The sequence below is a fragment of the Dipteris shenzhenensis genome, chromosome 21 (genome assembly GCF_047967505.1).
Source record: "Dipteris shenzhenensis isolate YYH24624 ecotype China chromosome 21, Dip_SZ_1.0, whole genome shotgun sequence".
Taxonomy (NCBI): Eukaryota; Viridiplantae; Streptophyta; class Polypodiopsida; order Gleicheniales; family Dipteridaceae; genus Dipteris; species Dipteris shenzhenensis.
In genome coordinates this window covers 12,955,083-12,981,923 of record NC_141616.1, presented here as the reverse complement: position 1 = coordinate 12,981,923, position 26,841 = coordinate 12,955,083, and the positions used below count along the sequence as shown (strand labels likewise).

At 43.6% G+C, this 26,841-nt stretch overlaps 1 protein-coding gene across 1 annotated transcript in view; it reads right to left on the bottom strand.

Annotated features, from left to right (window-relative positions):
* Positions 1-26,321, bottom strand: part of LOC147888510 (uncharacterized) — a 44,915-nt gene extending 18,594 nt beyond the window's left edge. Inside the window, exons 1-2 of the mRNA XM_087392173.1 lie at positions 23,511-26,321; positions 20,306-20,718 (exon numbers count right to left, since the gene is read on the bottom strand). Coding sequence (XP_087248299.1) covers positions 20,306-20,718; positions 23,511-25,629 — 2,532 coding nt within the window. The 5' untranslated portion in view covers positions 25,630-26,321. The remainder of the gene's footprint in view (positions 1-20,305; positions 20,719-23,510) is intronic.
* Positions 26,322-26,841: the final 520 nt, after the last annotated feature.

Genomic DNA, 26,841 nt, shown 5'->3' with positions numbered 1-26,841 from the left:
CCCTGGAACAAAATCTATAGCCATCTCCTTTGTGAGAGTCCTTTGCAAGCATTCTGTAGTAGCAACAATTACATAAATATTAGTCTCTTTTTAACAATCTACTCATTTATTATAATTTTTAATTAGTACTTAATTTATTGGTGGGAGAAGTTATCCGATCAAGTACTCATCAGATGGACACGCCAAGTTACCCTTTGCATGGTCGATCGAGCATTAAATACTATTTTTGCTCTAGTGTCATGCACATCCGGAAAAAAACACGATGCTAGGTATGTTATCCGATCAAGTACTTATGGGATGGGAGCACCACTTTGCATGCAAGTCAATTCCACCTAGTTGAAGGTGCTTTGCATGGTCAATCGAGCATTAAATACCATTTTTGCCTTAGTGTCATGCACATCCGTAAAAAAACACGCTGCTAGGTGTGTTATCCGATCAAGTACTTATGCGATGGGAATGCCACTTTGCATGTAAGTCAATTCCACCTAGTTGAAGGTGTGTGCAAAGTATTGTGCCCATCGGATATGCTTTGCATTTTTTATCAAGCATAAAACACCGTTTTTGCCTTAGTGTCATGCACAATAATAAAAGAACACGGTCCTAGGTGTGTTATTCAAACAAGTACTTATGGGATCGGGGCTCCACTTTGCACACAAGTCCATTTAGACTAGGTTGAGATGCGTGCAAAGTATTGTCACCATCGGATATGCTTTGCATGGTCGATCAAGCATTAAATACCATTTTTGCCTTAGTGTCATGCACATCCGCAAAAAAACACATTGCTAGGTGTGTTATCCGATCAAGTACTTATGCGATGGGAATGCCACTTTGCATGTAAGTCAATTCCACATAGTTGAAGGTGTGTGCAAAGTATTGTGCCCATCGGATATGCTTTGCATTGTCGATCAAGCATAAAACACCGTTTTTGCCTTAGTGTCATGCACAACCATATAAAAACACGGCCCTAGGTGTGTTATTCAAACAAGTACTTATCGGATGGGAGCTCCACTTTGCACGCAAGTCCGTTTCAACTATGTTGAGGTACGTGCAAAGTATTGTCACCATCAGATATGCTTTGCATGGTCGATCACGCATTATACCCCGTTTTTTCCCTAGTGATATGCACATCCACAAAAAAACACACCCTTAGGTGTGTTATCTAACCAAGTACTCATCGGATAGGTGTGCCTCTTTGAGAAAATTTCAATACCACTTGGTTGAGGCATAGGAAAAGTGTTGTGCCCATTGGATATCCTTTGCATGGTCGATCGAGCATTAAATACTATTTTTGCTCTAGTGTCATGCACATCTGTAAAAAAACACGCTGCTAGGTATGTTATCAGATCAAGCACTTAAGGGATGGGAGTGCCACTTTGCATGTAAGTCAATTTCACCTAGTTGAAGGTGTGTGCAAAGTATTGTGCCCATCCAATATGCTTTGCATTGTCGATTAAGCATAAAACACCGTTTTTGCCTTAGTGTCATGCACAACCATGAAAAAACACGGTCCTAGGTGTGTTAATCAAAGAAGTACTTATCTGATGGGGGCTCCACTTTGCACGCAAGTCTGTTTCAACTAGGTTGAGATGCGTGCAAAGTATTGTCACCATCGGATATGCTCTGCATGGTCGATTACACATTATACAACGTTTTTCCCGTAGTGATATGCACATCTGCAAAAAAACACGCCCTTAGGTATGTTATCTGACCAAGTACTTATCGGATGGGTATGCCACTTTGAGACCATTTCAATACTACCTAGGTTAAGGCATAGGAAAAGTATTGTGCCCATTGGATATGCTTTGCATGGTTGATCAAGCATTAAATACCGTTTTTGCCTTAGTGTCATGCACATCCGTAAAAAAACGCACTGCTAGGTGTGTTATCCGATCAAGTACTTATGCGATGGGAATGCCACTTTGCATGTAATTCAATTCCACCTAGTTGAAGGTGTGTGCAAAGTATTATGCCCATTGGATATGCTTTGCATTGTGGATCAAGCATAATACACCGTTTTTGCCTTAGTGTAATGCACAACCATAAAAAAACACTGTCCTAGGTGTGTTATTCAAACAAGTACTTATCAAATGGGGGCTCCACTTTGCACACAAGTATCTTTCAACTAGGTTGAGGTGCATCCAAAGTATTGTGACCATCGAATATGCTTTGCATGGCCAATCACGCATTATACATCGTTTTTTCCCTAGTGATATGTACATCCGCAAAAAAACATGCCCTTAGGTGTGTTATTTGACCAAGTACTTATCGGATGGGTGTGCCTCTTTGAGAACATTTTAATACCACCTAGGTTGAGCCGTAGGAAAAGTTTTGTGCCCATCGGATATCCTTTGCATGGTCGATCGAGCATTAAATACTATTTTTGCTCTAGTGTCATGCACATTCGTAAAAAAACACGCTGCTAGGTATGTTATCCGATCAAGCACTTATGGGATGGGCGTGCCACTTTGCACATAAGTCAATTCCAGCTATTTGAAGGTGTGTGCAAAGTATTGTGCCCATCGGATATGCTTTGCATTGTCGGTCAAGCATAAAACACCATTTTTGCCTTAGTGTCATGCACAACCATGAAAAAACATGGTCCTAGGTGTGTTAATCAAACAAGTACTTATTGAATGGGGGCTCCAGTTTGCACGCAAGTCCATTTCAACTAGGTTGAGATGCATGCAAAGTATTGTCACCATCGTATATGCTCTGCATGGTCGATTACACATTATATAACGTTTTTCCCGTAGTGATATGCACATCTGCAAAAAAACACGCCCTTAGGTATGTTATCTGACCAAGTACTTAGCGGATGGGTGTGCCGCTTTGAGAACATTTCAATACCCATGCCACTTCTTGTTTTTCTTTGGGGTGACTACCACTGGTGAAACCCATTCAGTATTGTGAACTGGAACAATAAACCTAGCTTCTACAAGTTTTTGCAACTCTGAGCGCAAAGCATCGGTCTGTAGGGATCCTAATCTCCGATACTTCTAAGCCACAGGCTTCGCATCAGGCTTCAGCTCTATCTTGTGCTCTATGGCAGTCACATGGTGAAGGTGACAGTAGCTAGTTGCGAAAAGGTTAGGGAAATCTTTGAACATTTCTAGGAATTCATCTTTCTCACTTGGAGTGAGGTCTGGGGAAAGCATAGATTCAAGCTGTTGAGGACTAGCTGTTACCTTTTTTATAGGTGGTGGGGTTGGAGACACCCCCATCATGTAAAATTCCTCCTCTGAGAGCTCCCCCCCATTTGATCCTTCCATTGATTCAGACATCGAGGATGAGAGAGTATCACTGTCTTGCTCCTCTTCTTCTTCTAGTTCCGTGGCACCTGGTTGCACTGGGATCTTATCCTTAGAAGCACCAAAAGACATGTGTCTTGTATTCCAATAGCTGACTGCATCACTCTTTCTGAACCATGGTCTCCCGACTATGGTTGGGTAACTCTTGCCTGTATCTTCGATGTCCATTACATAGAAATTGACGGTGCTGGTCAACCCATTGACAATAATGGGCAAATCCTCAATGACTCCCAGGGTGGTGAGTTGTCGACCATCTACTACCTTGATTCGAGTGGAGGAACGCCTTGTGCATTTCAAATTCTTCATGATTCGGGGCACCATGATATTACATGCAGCTCCCCCATCAACAGACACACTTTTGACACGACAATTATCTATGATGACATCTAATGTATGTGGGTGCTGATCAATTTCTTCAAAGATAGAAGAGACCTCTCGTACCTTTTCCTTTTTCTTGCTCCTCCTTGTTGAGAGCCCTTGTTGTAGCTCACGTCTCACCTTAGGGCTTAATGCTATTAGTTGAGGGAGCGTGGTGCTCAAAGATTGATGAGCAAGGTCCTGAACGATCGAATAGTCCTCTTGCCTCGAGCCGATGGGAAAATCCGAGGGTGACCACTTACTCCTGCAAGATCTTTTAGTCTTCTCTGTTGGTGGGTCTGCCATCTCAGCATTTGAGGGCTCTGAGAAGGACACCTTCTTCCTAGGGCGGCCCAGTCCATGGTTTCCGAGGTGGTACGACTTATGTTCCTGAGGTCAAGGATCTCTATGTCAGAATCCTCAATGCCTGATTTACTTAGAAGATTCACCCTTGGAATATTCAGACATTTCATGCAATAATGACCCTTCTAGTGGCACTGATAGCACACAACATTAGCACGTTCTCTTGGAGGGAGATTGGATTGACTTTTGATGCCCACAATCTCAAGCCGAAGATCATTCAGGGCCTTGGCTAGGTCATTAACTCCAGGTTCCTTAGCAGGAGGGGCCGGGGGAGTAGGAAGGAGGGGGGCTAGCTAAGTGTACATGCTCAACTTTTGTCGCACGTTGGCTGCTAAAAACCCTTAGAGGTCCTTTGAGTTTGTAGCTGGTCTGCTACACAATTAACCTACATAGGTAGCTCTCTCTTTTCAACTCCATAGTTTTCTCCATACTTTCCTACATTGTCGTGTAGGCACTTGAAGACCCCTAGGAGAGCATTGCCTTGCGGCCCCAAAATGGCCCCGCAAATTGTCTTGTGATTGGCTACACCCAAGCAAACGTTGTTTCATCCCCTTGGAAACAGCAACCTCCCAAATGTGTCATCCTACTCCTCTAAATGTGTAGGTGAGGTTTTCCTCATCAAAGATTACATCTCTGGAGATAATGACCTTGCGGTTGATGGGATCATACAATTTGTATGCTTTCTTTCTTCACTGTAGCCAACCATGATGCATTTGCATGACTTCGCATCCAATTTCTTGCGATGATCATCATGTATGTGGGCATATGCTATTCAACCAAATATGCGGAGATGTCCAATGTGTGGCTTTTGTCCAGTGAATGCTTCATAAGGAGTCATACCCTGTATCACATTCATCTACAGAACAAGTTGATGAAGAAGAGAAAGAATTGCCAGCAACACCCCAAGCAGAGCCACAGCAGCTCAGATGGTCTACTAGGGAGAGCAGACCACCAGCCAGATTGACCTATACTCAGAAAGGCAAAGCAATTCAGGTGGAAACCAACAACTATGCTCTTATGACTACCGTCATGGCTACAGAAGAACCAGTGTACTTCGAAGACGCAGTAGACAAGCTAGAATGGCAAACTGCTATGAATGAAGAAATGAATGCTTTGTATAAAAATAATACTTGGGAATTACTTCTCCCCTCTTCATAGTGAGAGAGCTTCTCACACAATCTTTCGTCTCTCAGTATTAAAATCATGACATGCAAGAGCACCTCACACACTCTTTTCTCCCCTAATCTTGCAATTGTGACATATGAGAGCTCCTCACACAGTCTTCAAAAGCCTAATTTGGATTCTCTCTCCAACTTCACCAAGTTGAAAATGAAGTGAACATGAAGGACGGATATGTTGTTTGTCAAAGTAGAAGGGTTAATGTCAGTGAAATCATGATTGAAAGCACTTGCATTTGTAGAGGTGATTTGCAAGAACAATTTTGGAGAAGTCATGGAAAAGAAAGGATATTTTATCCTTATATCTCAATGCTCAAATTAGTACAAATGCTGGAGCGAAGGTTTTGAGCTTGCCGACATATGTTCAAAAAGTGTTGAAATAGACAAGGCCATACTTTCATGATACTAGAGAAATTGTGAAGTTCTGGCATGTTCAAGTAGTAGTAGAGTAATTGCATGGATATACGGTCTCTTTCTCAAGGGCAATCTCCAAGAGCACAATGAATCACTTTAATAATTGTAGAGATGGATCCAAATTGTCATCTCAGTCAAGGCGAGGCTGGGAAAATCTTCCAGGTGGAGGTTGAGGATATACTCCTTGTTGAGGGTAAGCATCTAAGGGAGAACCATACATTTGAGGTGGAGGCGGTGGATACATCCCTGATGAGGGGTGGGGGTGTGCCCCTAAGTTAGACCCCCCAGGTTGTTGTTGCAAGAATTGAGGGGGTTGCGGAGGGACAATCGTCTTCTTTGAAGCGGTGTCAGACTGAACTTTATCAAACTTTTGAGCAATCTCATGTGCTAGCACCATAGTTCTCCCATTTAAGCTTAAGGCGAAATTCGTCACTTGCTCCTGCTACAAGGTAGCCCAGCACATGTTGAGTCATTCTAGCTCAAAATCTGGCGTTGTCCTTCTGCATGGCAATCAAACGGTCTAGGAGCACGGCCATTTGATCCACATATCGATGCGCCATTTCACCTTCTGATTGCTTCAAGTTTGCCACCTATAGGTACACATTCTCCAACTCCTCTTCTTTGTCCAAATACTCAATCATTGGTGCTGTTAACCTTGGCCAGCTTTGGCAAATGTCGTCGGCCTACTTCTCATACCACACTTGAGCCAAACCCTCTAGAAATGTGCGAAGAACCAACAGCCATCCATCTTCAATAAGAAAGTTGAGAGAAACACAATGGCGCTTGAAGGCCACAAGATACTCATTTGGATTTTCTTCAACCCGTCCATAGAACATGGGAATGTTAGCCATGCTTGAAAAATGGAAAAGAGAGAGTCGAAATGAGGCTTATCTATTGGCAAACAATGGAAAGAGGTAGCTTGAACTAAAAATTAGGTGAAGATACATCCACAAAGCACACATAGGCAGGGTAGGGTGTGATTGGTGTATTGTGAAATACTACACGGGAAAAATTTTTAGCATAGAATAGCTCATAGACAATCTTAAAAGGATCAACCCTCATGATATCGCATCCATCTTTACAAGCGAGGGTTAGAGACACGACACTGCATGAGGTTGTTCATCAAGGCAAACAAGAATGCCATGACAAATGTCAACAGTTGGAGAGCTTGCACATCACCTTCAGCTTCTTCTAGTTCTTGATATTGCCATGCTATTTCTTCAAGGGGTGTGCAGTCGAGCATCCTTCTTTTGAGCAATGTCCTTGAGGACCTTTCTGATGATCTTCCAAAGTCGGTAAACTCATATCAAATATGCCCAACACTTACTTTCATGATGACCACAATCTTTGCATTCCTTACAAATGATCACCCTCCTTTGTGGCTTGCGGCTTTGTTGGGGTGGTGCTTCCACTCGCGTCATGCGTGATTGAAGTACAAGCTTCACATGCCAAGAAATCAGCAACTATATTTTGAGCTCGAGGGATATGCTGAATTTTTACCTCTTCAAGTTGTTAGCACAGTTCCAATGCTTGTTGATGTCGTGGAACCAAGCCTTTGCTCACACCTTCCACCTTCCACTAACTTGTTCACACACGAGTTGAGAATCCCCTTGCACCTCAAGTTGCTTGATACGATGTTCTTGTGCCTTTTGTAGCCCAAAAATGAGTGCCGAGTACTCAGCTTGGTTGCAAGTACTTGCTGGTGTAGACTTGCTATAACAATATACCTCACCCCCTGGTGAAGTGAGCTTCACACCCACACCAGTAGCCTTGGTCGAAGGTTTGTATGCGCTGTCAAATTGGAGGAGCCAAGATGTCATCACACCAAGACTAAAATTCGGACATCCCAAGTTTCTCAATAGTCCAAGATAGGTAGAAGGAGAGGGTGGGGAGAATTCAATACTTGAGCAAGACGTTCAACACCAAATAAACTTGCAATCCTTTGTTGATAGTTTATCTTTAGACCAAAAGAAATTACAACTTGGAGCTCAAAATGAGGCACAAAAGGATTCCTTGGTCGAAACATTACTAACCATAGCTGAGCCCTAGAAACCTTTGTAGTGAGATTGAGAATAAACCATTCAAGACGAGCTTATCCACAGGAATTAATAAGCAGATGCGCCAAATCTGCCCCCAAGCTTGGGGAGCATCCCACTCTTCGAAGAAGGACACCCTTTTAATTACCTCCAAAGCAGCAAGTAGCTCGATCACCGCACAATGAGTAGAATTGAAATCAAAGTCCTCCCAATGTATCAGTAGTTCTTCACCTTGGATCATCCACAGTGTATCATCCCACCCATCGTCTCCTTGAGCAGTGCATTTTACAATCAGTTGTTGAAGATCGACATAAAGATCAAGAAAGAGATCTCACCCATTGGCTATGAAGATAGTGGGAGAGAGGGAAGGAGTCTCACTTGCGGCTTTCTCACATGCACAATGGGGGAATACACACAAAAGGTGGAGGCTGAAAATAGTTTTCCTCTTCTTAGTTGTGAAAGCCAAAAGAACTCTAGTACAAAGAAAATAGAAGAACCCTATATGTGGGTCTCAAACCAAACTCAACTAACTAAGGTGGCTTACTAACTAAGCCACAAACTAGAGTAGATAAGGATAGCTGTCATCCAGCTATTATTCGTGGGCGGTGTACCAACCGCATCTCCAGCTAACAAGTCGGTGACATAAATGCACAACAGTCACCTTGGCATATCGCGAGTGGAGCTCGATATCTCAACACTCCCCCTCGAGCTCAATCCCAATTCCTGCACACCAAGCAGGTCTCTAAACTTGCGCAGCTTCTCTGCGCCCAATGCTTTCGTGAATATGTCAGCTACCTGATCCTCTGTGCTAACATAAACTAGATCAATAAGACCTAGTAAAACCTTCTCCCGCACATAGTGATAATGCACCTCAATGTGCTTTGTTCTAGCATGAAAGACTGGGTTCTTTGCCAAGTGTATACTGCTCATGTTGTCACAATAAATGACAACTGGCCCATCTGTAGACTGATGCATATCATAAAGTAGCTTATGCAACCAAGCTACCTCACATGCAACCATTGCTGCACCCCTGTACTCAGCCTCTGTGCTCGACAAGGCAACTGTAGGCTGTTTCTTGCTGCTCCAAGTGACTGCAGCACTCCCAAAAGAGAACACATATCCACTGGTAGATCGTCTATCAGAAATGCTACCAGCCCAATCAGCATCAGTGTATCCATGCAACTGTATCTGAACCCCAGCCTCATAAAATAGTCCATACTACAATGTGGACTTCACATACCTAAGTATGCGTCTAGCCGCATCCAAATGCGATTTCCTTGGAGCCTGCATAAACTGACTTACCAATCCAATAGCATAGCTTAAATCTGGCCTGGTAATAGTCATATAAATCAAACTTCCTACTATGGGTATGTACATAGTAGGGTCTTCCAAAAGCTCACCTACATCTGTGCTCAGCTTCACATTTTGCTCCAGAGGAACTGAAATAGGCTTACAGCCTGTCATCCCATATTTGGACAGCATGTCCAATCCATAGTGCCTCTGCAAGAGCTGTATCCCACTTGGTGATCTAATCACCTCAATGCCCAAGAAATAACGCAGCTCTCTGAAATCCTTCATCTCAAACTTCTGCCTCAATAGCATTTTCACATGAAGGATATCTTCATCACTATCACCTGTGATGATCAAATCATCAACATAAATGACAAGCAGCATAATCCCTTTCTCTGTTTTTCTCACATAGAGTGAGAAATCTGCCTTGGAAATTTGAAAGCCAATAGTGACAAGATACTGTCCTATCTTGTCAGACCATGCTCTAGGTGCTTGCTTCAAGCCATACAAGGCTTTCTTCAACCTGCAAACAAACTCAGGATGAATAGCATGAACATAACCTGTTGGCTGCTCCATAAAGACCTCTTCTTGCAAATCACCATGCAAGAAGGCATTCTTTACATCCATCTGATGTAAAGACCATCCCTTTGATGCAGCCATAGCAATGGCTACTCTTACGGTTGCCATCCTTGCAACCGGGCTGAAAGTTTCTTCATAATCAATGCCATATGTCTGTGCATACCCCTTGACAACTAATCTTGCCTTGTATCTATTCACAGAACCATCTGCATTGTGCTTGATCTTATAAACCCACTTACAGCCAATTGCATTCTTGTCTTTAGGCAAAAGCACCAATTCCCATGTAACATTAGCATCCAAGGCATCCATTTCTTCATCCATGGCTTTCTCCCATTTTTCATTTCCCATGGCTTGCTCAAAAGAAGTGGGTTTTGGTTCGTGTATCACTTTGACCATATAGGCATAGTGAATGGCTGTAAATCCATCATATTTCAGCCTATCCATACCTAACCCTGGTAGACCTGCGCAAAATAGGCTCACTTCCAGGTGCTCTCAAAACATCCCTGGTCTTCCTTACTCCAGGTGTAACAACAGAAGGAATACCCAACTCATCATCAATGCTCTGTTCTGAGCCACTGGATTCACCATCCATACAAGAGTGACCTGCATTCACATCAAACATGGGCCGATCTACCTTCTCTTTTCCTTTTCGTGATACCTGTGTACCACTCTCTGCATTGCTTTGAGGAGATTCTCCTGATCTCAATCTGCCTATCCATGGCGAAGTATGTGAACCACTGCTAGAGGACACTCCAGGTCCACTGATATTTTGTGCTTGCTGCTGTAAATTCTGTGCAGCATTACCATTTTGTGCATCTACATCAATCATCACATTTACTGGTTTATACCAGCTACTCATCTCATAAAAAACAACATCTCTGCTCACTGTGAACTTACGTGTAGAAGGGTTATAGCATCTATACCCTTTCTGCTGCAGAGAATAACCAATAAAGATGCACTTCTCAGCTTTTGGATCCAACTTGGACCTCAACTCATCTGGCACATGGACATAGGTAATGCAACCAAAAATTTTCAAATGAGAAATATCTGGTTTCCTACCAGCATACATCTCCTCTAGCGTCATGCCATGTATTGCTGTAGTGGGAGTCCTGTTCATTATATAAAGTGCTGTAGCAACTGCTTTAGCCCAATAATAATCTGGTAGATCTTTTTCATTTAGCATAGCCCGAGATACCTCTCCAATATGCCTATTTTTCCTTTCTGCAATTCCATTTTGCTGTGGGGTATGACTGCATGAATATTGTTGCTTTATGCCATGCTCCTGCAAGAACCTTGCAAACTCATTTGAGAGGTACTCTCCCCCTCCATCTGACCTTAGGCATTTTATTTGCAAGCCTGTTTCTTTTTCAACCATAGCTTTGAAAGCTTTGAAGTGCCCAAACACTTCACTTTTCTTTTTCATAAAATACACCCAAAGTTTTCTACTGAAGTCATCAATAAATGTGACAAAATAGTGACAGCCTCCAATAGATGCAGCTTTAGTAGTCCACACATCAGAGTGGATTAATTCCAATGGCTTTTTACTCTCTTGAACATGCCTAGGAAAAGGTTTCCTTGCCTGTTTCCCAAATTGACAGGCTTCACAAACCTTGTGCATTTCTACAACCTTGAATTTAGGCAATCCTGCAACAATATTTTGGGCTTGCATTGATTTAAGTCGCTGTATATTAACATGACCAATGCGTTTATGCCAGATATCAATATCTGCAACTACACCGGTCCCATGTGCAAACATTGCTGCACTCAATTCAGGCATGTCCGCATCCAACGTAAACATCCTGCCCTTCTTCTTTCCTTTTGCTATCAAGCGACCGTTATTTTTCATATCCTCAACAAAGCATCCATGAGGATTAAATCTAACCTGCAAGCCCTGCTCAACCATTTGACAAACAGAAACCAGGTTCTTGGTGATGTTTGGGACATGAAATACATCGGATAGGTATTTCTTTTTCCCATCCTGCATAGACAAAGGAATTTTACCAATCTGCACAATAGGATGTGCAGTATCATCACCAGTCTCCACAAATCCTGGCTTTTCCATTTTCCTTGCATCTTGCATCCATTCTGCATGACCTGTCATGTGGTTTGACGCACTTGAGTCAACATACCACACATCATTTCGTTCTTCTGTACTTGTCACAGAATTGGTCATATGCTGCACCATAAATAGATGCTCATTTCTGTCATCACCCTGCCTACTAGAAGACGCATAATTGCCTTGTTGCAATTTTCCATTCATAATGTCATTCTGCTTTTTGTAGCAGTCCTTAGCCATATGACCCATTTTACCACAATAGTAGCATTCAATATTGCTGTTTGCATTTTGGCCTCTCTGCCATCCACCACGGCCTCTTTGGCTCCCCCTGCCTCTAGAATTACCACGTCCTCCTGCATAGGACTGGTTTTCTTGAGTTTGCTGCATATTCTGATTTCTACCATGGCCTGCAGATCGGCCTCCTCTACCTCTGCCTCTACCTCTGCCAGCATTTGAGTAGAAGACAGTTTCTTTTGAAGTTCCTACTGAAGAAGATGCACCCCCATTTCTCTGCTCTTCAGAAATTAGAAGAGCAAACAACTCTTCAAAATCTGGAAATTTTTCACGGACGGCAATGGATGTCCGAAACTGCGCATAATCCTTTCCTAGACCATTCAAGGTCACAGAAACTAGATCATCATCTTCCACTGGCAACCCAATGGAAGCAAGTGCATCTGCAATTTTCTTCACTTTCATGCAGTAGTCATTTATGCTCAAATTTTCTCTCTGCACATTGTGCAACACCTGTTTGAGTTGCATTTTCCTGGCTTGCGTATTTGTGCTGTACATTTTTGCCAAAGTATCCCATGCCTCCTTTGGCGTACTTGCATCCTGAATATGCACAATCATGGAGTCCGAAATACTGATAGACAGCCAGTACATAACTTTCCTGGCTCTCTCATGCCATCCTTTAAATGACTGCATTTCTTGTTGGCTGGGAACATTAGGAGGAACAGGTTCTTCTTCATTTCTTGTAATGAACTCCCAATAGCCTTTTCCCATCAAAAAATTCATCATTCTAAACTTCCATGCCTGGAAGTTGTTCTTGTCAAGCTTTTCAATGACAATCTGTGAAAGAGAATCAGATGCCATTACAGAACACTGCAAAATATTATGTCACTGCAAAGAACACAGTTTTTGCCTCACACGGGCAGATCTGCAAAACTGACGAAAGTGGTATTTCATGACACAGTCACTTCCTAGTGACGATTTTGCATCAACAGGCAACAAGCATGAATCTGCAACTCACAATATCTCTGCACACAGGCATACGATGCAATTTCTGCGGCAACTTTTCACCGACTAGTCGCGCAGTGGTCGCACACCCAAAACAGGGCCTTTTTCTGAGTGCCTGCGAAGAACTTCCGCCTTCAAAACGGGCCCCGAAATGGCCTCGAATCAGAGAAATATAGTGCGCTCTCGCCACACCGCAAAGGGCGTCTCAATCTGAGACAGTGCACTCTTGCACTTCTGGCTATGCTACCTGTAGAGATTTGCTCCCAAACTCGAAATAGGAAAGCAACACTGGTCCTCTTACCAAGACACCACGAACTTGGCTTGCTTTCTTGAGCTCCTTACCACGAACAAGGCTCTGATACCATGTGAAGATAGTGGGAGAGAGGGAAGGAGTCTCACTTGCGGCTTTCTCACATGCACAATGGGGGAATACACACAAAAGGTGGAGGCTGAAAATAGTTTTCCTCTTCTTAGTTGTGAAAGCCAAAAGAACTCTAGTACAAAGAAAATAGAAGAACCCTATATGTGGGTCTCAAACCAAACTCAACTAACTAAGGTGGCTTACTAACTGAGCCACAAACTAGAGTAGATAAGGATAACTGTCATCCAGCTATTATTCGTGGGCAGTGTACCAACCGCATCTCCAGCTAACAAGTCGGTGACATAAATGCACAACAGTCACCCTAGCATATCGCGAGTGGAGCTCGATATCTCAACATTGGTAGCCGTAAGGCGCAGAGGCCTAGGCACCAAATCCTTAAACTCGTCGAGAAGTGACATAAATATCCACCCTCCTCATGTGGCGTGCGTCCGTGAAGTGAACTTGAAAAAGTTCAAAATCTGTGATCTAGTAGGAGATATGAGTAGAGCACATGAAGTGAAGTACTTTTGCTTTTTACAGCATGTGAAAACTCCCCACGGTTAGAGAGTCACAGTTCATGGGATTTCAATATATAAGCAATATCAGTACATTTTCATCACTTCTTATCTACTGGCCCAATGATAAGTGTCCCTTTTGTGAAGGGGGAGGTCTTGGGTTCAAATCCCACTCTTTAATAAAAAGAGAGGAGAGGAGGAGAAGAGAAAGAGAAAGAGAAGAAGAAGAAGAGAAGAGAGGGGAGGCGCGGGATCTGTTATAGTTTTGTAAAAGCCCAAAAAAATTGTCCACGACCAGAAGATGTAGGAGCCCAAAAAACCATCGCGATCTGTTCGTGATGCATGCAGGTGTACACAGTAGACGCGTGAATGCACGCGTAGGAACTCAGAGGGAGCACGGATGTTACAGTTCTATAGATGCGACCGGTATGAGCAGAAGATTTGCCAGCCAGAATACACGTAGGAACCGAGCAGAAAGCAGGCAGACTAGAAGCACAGAAGCAAGGAGGTTTTGCAGTCGTAGAGACAGGGAAGGCACATAGTTTGGAGGTGCAAAAGTAGAGAACTGCGCATGGAAGAGGCCGCAGAGCCGCACCCAGTCATAGGAGTAACATATTTTACACCACTAGCCGTGGAGATTTCGATCCCAGTAGCCACACCATTTCTATTAGTTGGAAAAGAAATCAAGACAAGAGGCTAGAGGATAGGTATGGCGATGCTCGAGGGCCATAGAGGAATAGGGAACATGAGGGGAGGAGCGTTAACATGGGTGGGGAAAAGGGATTAAGAGGGGAGGGAAAGAAGAGGGAGACTATGGCACAAGGGGAGAGGGAGAGGGGAAAGAGGAGTATGTACATGGGTGGAGGAGGAATGTAGAGATGGAGACATCAAGGGAAGAGGGTCATGCTTTATTTGAAAGTAAGGATGAGGGGAAATATCAAAGTACTAGCTAGGTGGCTTTACAAGAATGAGCGTGTCCCATTAAGGAATAGCCCCCTCCTTTTATAGCCAAGAGAGAGTGTCTCTCCCAATAAATGCATCCTCCCACATGCACGGTGTGTGTGGAAGAGTCTCCCATGTGGGCTAGGTGGCTACGCACTCTCAATTGTGTGCGATAATGCTTGGCCACATTTTTCCACATATATCAACTCCCATATCCCAAGTCTATGATACTCCCTTGGTCCCTTTCCAATTTTATATTACGTTCAAACATCTAGGAGGACTAGTGGAGGGTTGAGACAAGGAATCTTGCTACCTCATCCTACTTTCTCCATTATTTAACTTGCACTCTTGGACCTTCTATACCTCCCCCACATGGGCCTATCCTATATGGAGGGAATAACCCAATATAATATCCAACTCCACCTATTTTATATTACTTCTCCCATGGACTTTGGGCCATATCTCACTAAATGCAGGCATGGGACTGCCTAGGTGGAGGGGTGGCACATGGAGGAGCCATGCCACCTTAACATTTTATAATATTACTACCATGGATTATGTACAACACACCTTATGGGTCCTCTTACGTGGAAGGGTGGCACATGGTCATGCCCTGCCACCTCAACCTTGGGCCCTATGCACTCCATATTTTATTATACTATTGCCACACATACAAGCACACACTCATATTTATGCCTTTTTACTTTGGTCAAATTTATCCATAACAGTATGTGTGTGTGTGTGTGTGTGTGTGTGTGTGCACGCGCGCACACACACACGTGCCTATGCATTATGTGCCCGTATAAGGCTTAAGCCCTATGTGCCTTATATGATGACCACAATGTGGGCACATAAGTCTCATTCCTTATGTGGGCACGTAAGTTTCAAGCCCTATGTTCCCACATAAGGCATAAGCCTTGTGCTCCCACATAGGACATGTGCCACATTGGGGGCACACCTTCCTCTTTTCTCGATCAGGACTTTCATTTGGTGTCAAATGTGTAAAAAACTTTACTAGAAAATATTTTTCATTCCCCTCTAATTCACTTCCCCACCCACACATCTATTTTGTTTCTTAGGCCACATTTGTGTGAAGGTGAATATATGTAGTGTTGGAAAAACACCTATTTTTGGGTCTACTAGGTTAATATCAAGTGGACATGGGTGGTTTGAAAAAAGAATCCAAAGCACGAGAAAAAGTTCTAAGTATACATAATATTAAAAAGCACTCTAATGTGACAGGGAAACCTAGGAAAGTGGATGAGTGCTACTTTGATTAAATCTAGCGTTATAGATTACATGGCATCTACAAAAGGCCATACATATGCAATATATACCCTAGAGGATGGTATGCTTAAGCAAAATGGCAAGGTAGGAGTACCTAATCGGAATGATCTTTGGCCAAATGTCATCCACTAGTGCCATGCCCTTGTGTGGAAAATTCAGATACTGTCAAGACATGTGAGCTTACAAAATGGGATTTTTTTGGCCAATATGAAAAAAGAATATTCATGAGTATGTTAGACGATGTTTCTCATGTCATGTGAGTAAAGTAAAATGACTGAAGCCACATGAACTTATACATTTGTTGAAAATACCACAAGGTAAATGGGAGAGCATTTCCATGGATTTTATTTTCAATCCACCCAAATACAAGGGGGTTATGATTCTATCCTTGTAGTGGTTGACCATATTACCTAAATGGCTCACTTCATTTTGATGATAGAGTAGTAAATGACATATTGTCTGCATGGTTTACCAAAATCTATAGATTAAGCAAAGACACAAGGTTCACCAATCATTTTTGGGCTACTACATGTGATGCACTTAGAAATGAGTCATGGGGACCATCCTAGAATGGATGGTTGAACAAAAGGAGTCAACCAAACTCTTGAAGAAATGTTGAGAACATATGTGTAATGAAGGCAAAGTTCTTGTAATGATAGGAAGCATACATCCACCACAAACATGAGTCCTTTTGAGTTGAAAGATGGATTACAGCCAACTGATCTAGCTACAATGGAAGTTCCACCAAAAGTACCTTTTGATGTAGATTATGTAATCTAGATGTAGAGAAATTAATCAAGGAGAGAAACTATCTCTGAAGATTTCTTCACACACTAAGTCAGCTACAAGACAACGCATTAAACTATAAATCCGATATTGTGGGTTGTGGTTAATTCTAAAGAGAATGGACAAGGTTGCCTACCGATAAGAATTACCATAGGGTTGCAAGGTGAATCTAGTATAGTAAACAGCAGAATCCTAGACTAAGGAGAAATGACTTTAGTCTAGCAAGCCAACAGAATCGTAGATCGAGGAGAAATGACTCTTTGCAACTAGAAGAGACCTATAGCGCTGGTTGCTTAGCATGGAATCCCTCTTTTGGAGGCTATATGGAAATCCATTTACTAGATACGAAGAGAATTCCTTGATTCATTGATGCCCTGAAGAGGGAAGGAATGTTAGGACCTCAAACAGATCAGTGACAAAAAACTCTTAGACCATTGTAATGTATAAATATAAAAGGGGTGGTTATAGTTTATTGAAACAATTATGGTCAAGGATTTGTTTGTCAAGGTCCTTGTTGATTGGTTTTGATGGACCTCCGTGCATATTTTTTAGAGGTTTCTTTGTTAGTCATATGCCTAGGTGACTAGGACTAACGTGGACACCCAAGAGGGATAAACAAGTTAATGCACATGTGGTAGACACGTGGCAAGAAGCCAAGTTAAGCAATGAAGATTTTTGGAGGATCTTGGGGTGACTGCATCTTGTTGGTATAGAAAGTTGTAAGAGATATACCCAAGTGAAGGTGCAATTGTTGACCACCTACATGAGTGTGAGAAGATCGCAGTAGGCTACATGGGGATTTTGCCTTAAAAGCCTGTGAGTGAGTGTCATAAGGACAGACATGGCTATGGGAAATGAACAAGAGTTTGATGGTTGAGTTACAAGTTTCAACAAAAGGTTGAGATTTGTTTAGGAGGTAACAAAATAGTGTAGCAAAGCAATTCAAGCCCTTAAGATGTGATGGAGGACTCAACATTTTAGATTGTTTTTTTTTTATAGAAGATTAAGGGACAAGGACTAACTAGAGAAGAGACTTAAAAAGGGAAAGCACAAGTTAAGGAGATGGCTGAATAAGAGAAGGGAATTCATCCATCTCATCCACTTTTAAGTTGAGAGGGGTTTGAAAAGGGAAAGAACAGGTTAAGGAGATAGTAGAAGAAGAGAAGGGAAATCATCTAGCTCTTCCACTAAAGGCTTAAGGAAATGTTGGTCATAAACCAATACTAGATCTTACGAGGAATGCTACTCGAGCTTTTTGTGATATGCCAACTTCTTCACTTGTCCAAATCGAGAGCAAGTTGAGAGTTTCTTTACATGGATATTTGGATCACCTTGACCTTTTGGTAAGTCTGCTGGCAAATGTTGATGCCATTTTGGGGCAACTGTGATAGTATCAATGCAGCCTTCTTTTGACAAGATGGTCACAGTTCGATAGCATGGACATGACATCACCATTTCAGTCAATGTTACAAGGAGTTGCATTCCTATGGTAAGGGATGTTCAAGTTCATGCACTGTGTTCTCATTGGATTTATGTAGAATGTGCATGTTGTTAGATCTTTCCTAGGCCCTCTACTCTTTTTATTGAATGTTATCCATCATTTCATGCATAAAGCCTCACAATTGCATGATTTGACATGGAAGATTGTTTGAAGATAATCCAATCTCCCACCCGGCACCTTGTAGAAGAGTGTCCATTCGTCGTGGGTCTTAGCTAGTATGACCTCTTTCTTGTCCACATTCAGTGTAAGCCTAATGTGCTATAGAAATATGCCAATGACTGCATCATTGTCCATGCATCATCCTAAGAGCACGAGAAGGGAACCACACCAACCATGTACACTTGGAGTATGATTGTTGTCCGCCTAATCAAGGACTCAAAACCCCCCTTACTATGTAGTTGCCATTACCATTTGTTCCAACTTGACTATACATAGTCGATAGCCTTGCTGGACACAAATATCACAAGAAAGTTACCTCTGCGATGCCTTCTTTCATCTGACGTGGCATTTTACATGCTTCTACACTCTAGCAATGGCATCAAAGTGATTGTGTCTTCCATCATTCCCAAGTCCAATCTCGAATTAAATCAAATGCCTTCTTGAAGTCAACAAAATCAGCACTCAAGGCTTACCCCCACAATTGGCTCCTTTCCACTAGGAGACTTTAAGTGACAGTTTGATGATGATACTTTGTGTAGCAGACAATAGCTTGCCCCTTAGCTTGTTTTTTTAATATTTGGTCCATTTTCTAATTTTCAATGCTATGATTATGCCAATCAGCTTGGCCTTGACTGAACTAATAGTAGAGTGGGCATGACTGAACTAATAACGATATTTGATTTGTAACTACCCATGGTACTTTGTCTCGTTCCTTGTGGGGTGGCTTAATCCATTTTTTTGGCCACTCAGCAGGGGACCCCTCATGCAGAATGACATCAAACATTTCCAAGATCTAGGAAGCAATTAGCCCTCTTGTCCATTGAAGCATTTCTACACGGAATTGTTGCAGGCCTACAGACTTGCTATTTGTCATCTTTGACGAACCCAATGTAATAACAACTAGAGAAAAGGAAATAGTAGGTACTCTACTAAATGCAGGTGTTTGCTTGAACCTCATCTTCTCATTAAGTGTGTTCTCATGTGGAAAGATTAGCAAGAAGCCAACAAGAATTGGGCAAGTGCCAAGTTATGAGAAGTCTCGTGGACTTCTAGGCTCTACTATAGTGGGAGATAGATTGACTAAATGCTAACTACTCAAGTGATGATGCTGTGGATGTGAGTGAGAGAATCAGAGGGAGAGAATATAGCGGGCCTCGGAAGAGGAAATATATAACTGAATGTATGAATGCCCATAGGGGCTAAATATAATTGTATGAAGGGATGAAACCCTCACTACAAAACTCTAATGGAGAACAAACTGTGGAGAGGAGGTGAGTCCTCATTGTGATGATCCCTGTAGGTCCAAGTGCCTTGCTAGTCTACTGCCAAGAGTCCTGGCTACTGAGCTGAGCCACTGAAGGCCCAAGTTGATAGATGAAGAATAAGGTCAAGGGGCTAGCCTTATATAGGCTTTTAGGGCAGGTTGACCGACCTGGTCGACTAGTCAATGCCGATAGTTGACCAAGTTGATCAAAAGTCAACTTTGACAAAAAAATCAACGCTCAACACGTTGACTTGTTTGACCAAAAAGCCAACTCTATTTTTTGACCTATTCTGTCTTTTGAGTCTTTGTGGCGATGTTTGATGGCATTGTAGCTTGTAGGTAGCATTCCGTGGGTTGTGGATGCCCATGACATCCCCTTCTACTAAAACTCGAACTAGTGTATGGAGAGAGCCACTTGGGATATTGAAGGGTGGGAAATAACCTGTAGAAAGGACTTCTGCAACATTCGTATACCTGGCTAATGGATCCTGATTTGATGGAACTGAATACCTGGCTTATGAATCCTGATTTGACGAAACTGAATCCCAAAGTCTTATGCTGACTTGTGGTAAGTATAATTCTTATGGTGTAATGATCCAGGAAGATGCTCAATTTGATTCGCCTCTGTGCATATTGGTGATAGGGATGGAGGAAGATTCGTCATGAGAGAGACATCTTGGTCCTGCTGAGTCCTGGCTCGAGCCCTCTGAATTACTGAAATCAAAGGTCGAGCAGGAACACCTCTAAGCCAAGAAATGAACTTGGACCCATGGCCTACGATCTTGATATCCAAGCCTTGGTTCTGATAATCTGGTCGGACTTCGAACTGGTGCCACCATGATGTCCCCAAGATGATGTCCGTTGCCTGGGTAGGTGTGACCTTGAGTGGTCGACAGTCTACCCACCCTGAGATCTTCAGAGTGGTTGAAGCTACTTGCATGATGCTCTCTATCTGTTGCCCTGGAAATGCACCATTAAAGGCAATAGGTTCCGTTGTTGGCGTAAGAGTCAACTGAGCCTGCTTGGCTGCTTTGGTGGAAATGATGTCCTTTGAACTACCTGAATCTGGACCTTCTAACCACCAATCTGTCCATAGAACTGAAATATATTGGGAAACTGACGAGGCTCCCCCTTCTTCTGATCTTCAAGCTCCTCGATGACCATTGAGGTTGTCCCTGTAGGAGTTGAAGCTATAGGTGAACCACTTGACGTGGCTCCTGCTGCTCGAAGGTTCTGGTAAAGCGGACAATCTTCCTTGTTATGGCCCGGCACATGACAATGGAAGCATCAGTTCTCTTTGGCATAGTGTGCTCGTGTCCCTGCATCCAAATATTCGCCATATCTGTTGCTGTCCTTCACCATCCAGCTCTTCTTCTGCTGCCTATTCCCACCATCACTTGACGTGGAATCTGGGACTCCTTACTGTTGACCTGCTTGGGTCCTTGATGAGCTCAAAGTTCTGAGCAAACTCTTATGCACACTCATAATCCCGTGGCCCAAAACTTCTGACATACCACTAGATGTTTGTACGCAGCCCATGGAGAAATTTTCTCAGCTTCTGATTTTCCTCCAATTTGGTCATGATGTGTCTGACTATTGGTATGCAAAGAAGAGGACTCCAGCTATGAATCAAGTTCACAAATTGGGTGAACTTGTTGGCGGAATGATTCGCAATCTCAGTATCCCCCTGGCCCATCTCATAGAACTATTTTTGAAGTCTATCCAAGGACTAAGGTGGCAGGAACTGGAATCGAATGTCGTTCACGAATTCCGTCCATCTATAAAGTAGTGCCTCCTCACCTGCATCATAGTGGTCCTTCTGCCACCTGAGCCACATATAAGATGCATGGATGCTAGGATGCAACGCTCATCGTCATTTGTAGGCCTCACTGAAAAACAACTTTCAAACTGATTGAGCCACGAAGTCAACACTAAATGTTCTTGCTTACCATCGTACCATGTGAAGTTGAGCTTCCCCAAAAAAGAAGGATTGATTGTGATTGGAGGTAGGAGTCTCCCCCCCGCCCGCCCCCTTCCCTGGTTGGAGTAGAGAAAGTAGGAGATGCCGGTCTCGTTCTTCCTTCTTTTCTCAAGTGGTATGTTCCCTGAGCTCCCTAGCCTCCTGGTCCCTTAGTTCCTTGGCTTCACGAGCCTCCCGATGGCGTTCCTCTTCTGCCTCCCAAGCTGCCCTATCCCACTCTCTTGGCGATCTTCCTGCATTGGTCATGCGGTTGAAGAGAGCCTTGGATGGCTGTTGCTGCATGTGTATCATAGTCTGCAACATGGCTATCATTGCAGACATGAAAATATCTGCAGGATTCTGTGGTGGTGGGGTTCGGGAACCTGATCCTTCTTCCCCTCCTGTCTTGGACTGCTCACTAGTGCTCATGGTGTCCTTCCCGGATCTTGTTTGGACCATAAACTAGTGGGGCTGTCCCTGAGACCCTCCCTATCTCAGGGAAAAAAACTGAATGTAGCGGGAGATAGACTGACTCACTCTCTCCCCTACTCAATGCTAATTGAACTGGTAGAATAATGCACTTAATTCACAAGTGATGCTATGGATGTGAGTGAGAGAAACAGAGGGAGAGAATATAGCGGGCCTCTGAAGAGGGAATATATAACTCAATGTATGAATGCCCAAAGGGCTGTATACAACTGTATGAAGGGATGAAACCCTCACTACAAAAGTGTAATGGAAATGGAACTGTGAAGAGGAGGTGAATCCTCACTGTGATGATCCCTGTAGATCTAGGCTGCCCTGCTGGTCTGTTGCTGGAGTCCTTGCTGCTGGGCTGAGCCATTGAAGGCCCAAGTAGATGGAGGCCAAGGGGCTGGCTTTATATAGGCTTTTAGGGCAGGTTGACCGACCTGGTTGGCTGGTCAACGCCAGCAGTTGACCAGGTTGGTCAAAATTCAACGTTGACCAAAAAGTCAATGCGTTGCCTTTTTGACAAAAAGGTCAACTCTCCATTTTTTGGCCTGTCCTGTCTTCTGAGGCTTCCTGGCAATGTTTGATGGCACTGCAGCTTGTAGGTAGCATGTCACCGAATGTGGATGCCCATGACATCCATTGAAGCACAGACTGTTGTACACCATTGCATGGGGAAGGCACCCACTTGGGGCTTCTCGCTGTGTCCTGACTCCTAATGCAAAGCACTCTATCACAGACTCCCAAAGTGTTCTGCAGAAGCCTCCCAATTCTCATATAGAGGAAGGTTTGTATCGAACCACTTAATCAAGTGACCTTCAATAGAGCATCCTGTTCAATCCTTCCTCCATCTATCAGTGTTCTATGCTATTCTTGAGATTCATTGCTCCAGCCCGAAGGAGAAAAGTATCACTTTTTGCAAAACAGCCCATTTGTCCTTCATAAGTTGTTACTGTATTGAAGCTGGCAGATATTCTCTCAAGCATCAAGCAGCATTCCTAGTCTTAAGATCGGAGCAGAAACAGTAAAATGAGTCTTTAGAACTACCTCCCTAACTTACACCATAACCAAAGAACCAGCAATGTTCGTCTTGCAAAATGCTTTGCAATGGCCCAGCACACATCCATCCAAAGCACAGAGGACTCTATTGCAGTACCGACACTGCTGCTAACTCATGGTTGTCAGCATTTTCCATTCTTGTAACAGTCAATGTCCTTCTACCTCTGCCAACAAGGGTTCACCACCCTGTCTCTGAAACAAGGGAAATGGACTTGTGGGAACCATTAAGAACCTGCAGACCTAGTGGGTGTGCCCTCTGGGATATAATTACGGCACAAGCAATAGCCAGCAGCTTGGTTTGACCAAGCAGTGCATGTCCCCTTTATTATTTATTACAGACTTGCTTTGGGCATAAGTACTAACCCAATGGATCACTCCACACATCAGCCCCAGCTTTGTCCTCGTTTCTTCCATGCTTGACCATTCTTTATCATTACTTGGATCTTATCATGGTCCTCCTGCATGTGAGCATCGGCATATATATTTGCCATCAAAACATATGCTACACGAAGGTTTTTATCTAATCTCACAGCATTTTCGAAGGCATGCCTTCCAACTTTCACATTCTTCCACTTCGAGCAGGCACCCAACACAGTCAGCCACACAACAGCATTCGGTTTGACAGGCATCTTCTCTACCATCCTCACTGCCTTGTTCAGTTGGCCTGCACGGGCAAGGAGATCAATCATGCAAGTGTAGTGCTCAATCGTAGGGGTAATGCTACATTGTTTGCTCATAGCCTCAAAAAACTTCTGGCCCTTGTCCACGAGGCCCCCGTGACTGCATACAGTGAGAACATTAAGAAACGTGACCCCATCTGGCTGTATGCTTTCATGCCTCATTCTCTCAAACAAATGAAACACCAGTTCACTCTCTCCTAGTCGGGCATATCCGGCAATCAATGCACTCCATTGTACAACATCCCTTGTGGCCAATGCATCAAACAACTGTTTGGCCTCAACCATGCTCCCACATTTAGCATACATGTCAATAAGACCAGTTGCCACAATTGCAGCAGAGTCAGCCCCAACCCTGCTAATTTGAACATGGAGTTCCTTTCCACTTTCCAGAGCTGCAGTGTTGCCACATGCTTTCAGGATGGCAACAAAAGTAGCCATACTTGGTAACAGACCTTGCTCTTGCATTTGTGCATAAAGTATAAAAGACTCTTCACTTTCTTCTTGCTCAGCATAACCCAAGATCATGGTAGTCCACGTAACTTCATTCGGATGAGGCAACTGATCAAAGACACACCGTGCATCCTCCATGCTCCCACATTTCATGTACACATTCACTAAAGTGGTTCCCACGAATACATCCAACTCAAAGCCACTTTTTACTACTTTGGAGTGGATGGCTCTGACTTTTGTCAGGCATCCTAGTTTAACAAATTTTGTGTCACCTTCCTTTCCCTCTTCTAGTGCTGTCAGGCTACTGCAAGCCTTGAGTGCAACAACAAAGGTTCGATCATTTGGTTCAACACCTTTCCGGTGCATCCGTTCATACATTTCCAAAGCCAGCACACAATCTTCTTGGTCAGCATACCCAAGGATCATGGTAGTCCACCTAATAACATCGGGATCTGGTATTTCATCAAAAACATGCTGTGCATCCCCCATACTCCCACATTTCACATATAAGTGTACTAATGTATTTCTCACAAACACGTGTGACTCAAAGCCATGGTGTACTACTTGGGAGTGGATGGCTCTACCTTTCACCAAATACACTATTTTCATTGATTCTCCTTTAACTTGCTTCTGCTCTTCCATTGCTGATGCCAGGCTACTGCAAGCCTTCAATACACCAACAAAGGTTCGATCATTAGGTTGCACACCTTCCTGGTGCATCCGGGCATACAATTCCAAAGCCAAATCATTCTCTTCTTGCTCAACATGCCCTGAAACCATGGTAGTCCATGTAACCACATTGCGATGAGGCAATTCGTCAAAGACACGTTGTGCATCTTCCATGCTTCCACATTTAGCATACATGTTTGCCAAGGAGTTTCCCAGGAATACATCTGACTCAAAGCCGCTCTTTACTACTTGGGAGTGGATGGCTCTACCCTTTGCCAGGCACCCTATTGTTGCACGATTCCCATCACCTTGCTTCCCCATTTCCAGTTCTGCCAGGCTACTGCAAGCCTTCAATGCACCAATAAAGGTCCGCTCACTTGCTTGGACACCTTCCTGGTGAGTCCGTGTATAAAACTGTAAAGCCTGTGCAGCCTCTTCATGCTTGGCATACCCCAAGATCATAATGTTCCATGACACCACATCACGCTTTGGCATGTGGTCAAACACAGTGCGAGCATCCACCATGCTCCCACGTTTCACATACATTTGCATCAACGTGTTTGTCTTGAAGAGTGGAAGCTCATTGAAATGTTCCTCTTTATGTTCCTTAACCTCTTTCATGTGAGGTAACCTCTTGTGGACTGAATTTTCAGCTCTGCCAGCACCAAAATATTGACAGTAGAGGGGCAGCCTAAGCTGTGGGCCCATAATAAAGAAGAAAGCTACCTTCTAGAAGACAAGATTTCTACAACTCAAGAGAACTGCCTATACACGAACAGATTCAGCAAGTAGAGCAACGAATCACGAACGCGAGGACCATTGCATAACTGCATGCATCTGTTCGACAGAAGTGGAGCACGAATGAAGCGCAACTGCTCAGCAATTGAAATCAATGCGAATCTACTCCAAGGGGGGTTATCGATGGACTCTTGTTCTCCAGAGAAGCTGGGAAAAGGGTGGCCAACCTCATGCACTGTACAAAACCATGTACCAAACCACTGCCCTCCCCAGATGAGTGCCTTTTGATACAATTCGTAGAGGATTTCGGCTGTGGGTGTCAATGGATTGCCGCTGGGACTAACAAGCCTGGTCCCAAAAGACCAAAAGAAACAAAGGTGGGTTCCCCTTGCTTCTGACCCGCCGTGATATGACTCCATGTGTGTGAGGAATTTGTTACCTTAGAGGCATCGACTATTTCTCCGGCTACCGAGCACGCAGAGATTGGTCTGCAATTTAATTGAAATGCAGCGCAAGTACGGACCCAGACCGCAAGGATGGTACGACGCAAGATCAAAATTAGGCGAATTGAGAATGCCAGGGCGACACGCCGGGAAAATCGCTCGATCACCTCAAAATTTCCATTTGGGTTTTCAAAATCCGACGGACCCAAATCGCCATTCCTGCCGTGGCCTTATGCATGCATGCTTGCGCATCCTATCCAGAATTCTCACCATTGTTATCGTATACGGATGTCTGGTCGAAGTGCCTGTTCCCTGCCGAATTTGCATTGCATTTGGGGCAATGACAAGGATTGCAATGACAGGGAGTCCAATGCAAAGCCGCTGTTGGCACTGGTTGTTCAAGAGTCTCTTTTTGCTCTGCGAGCTCTTATACCATGTCCGAAAATAAAACTTTTGCATGTCACACGTTCTTTCATGTGCTCAAACAAAAGGATTGGAGAAACGCACGGAGAACTTGCTCTTGACTATCAGTTGAAGGAGCAGGAAATCGGCTCCGGTCGTCGATTCCTGAAACCGGCGGCTCAACAACCGGCAGAGGAAACCAGGCAAACTGGCAAGCAACCGTCAAGCTGAAAGTCAGTTCTCCCGGTTTCCAACCAGAATTGGTGATCAAATATGATTGCCAACTTTCAACGGCTTGGGGAGGAGGTAACAACACGTGGCGGCTTTTGTTTTGCAA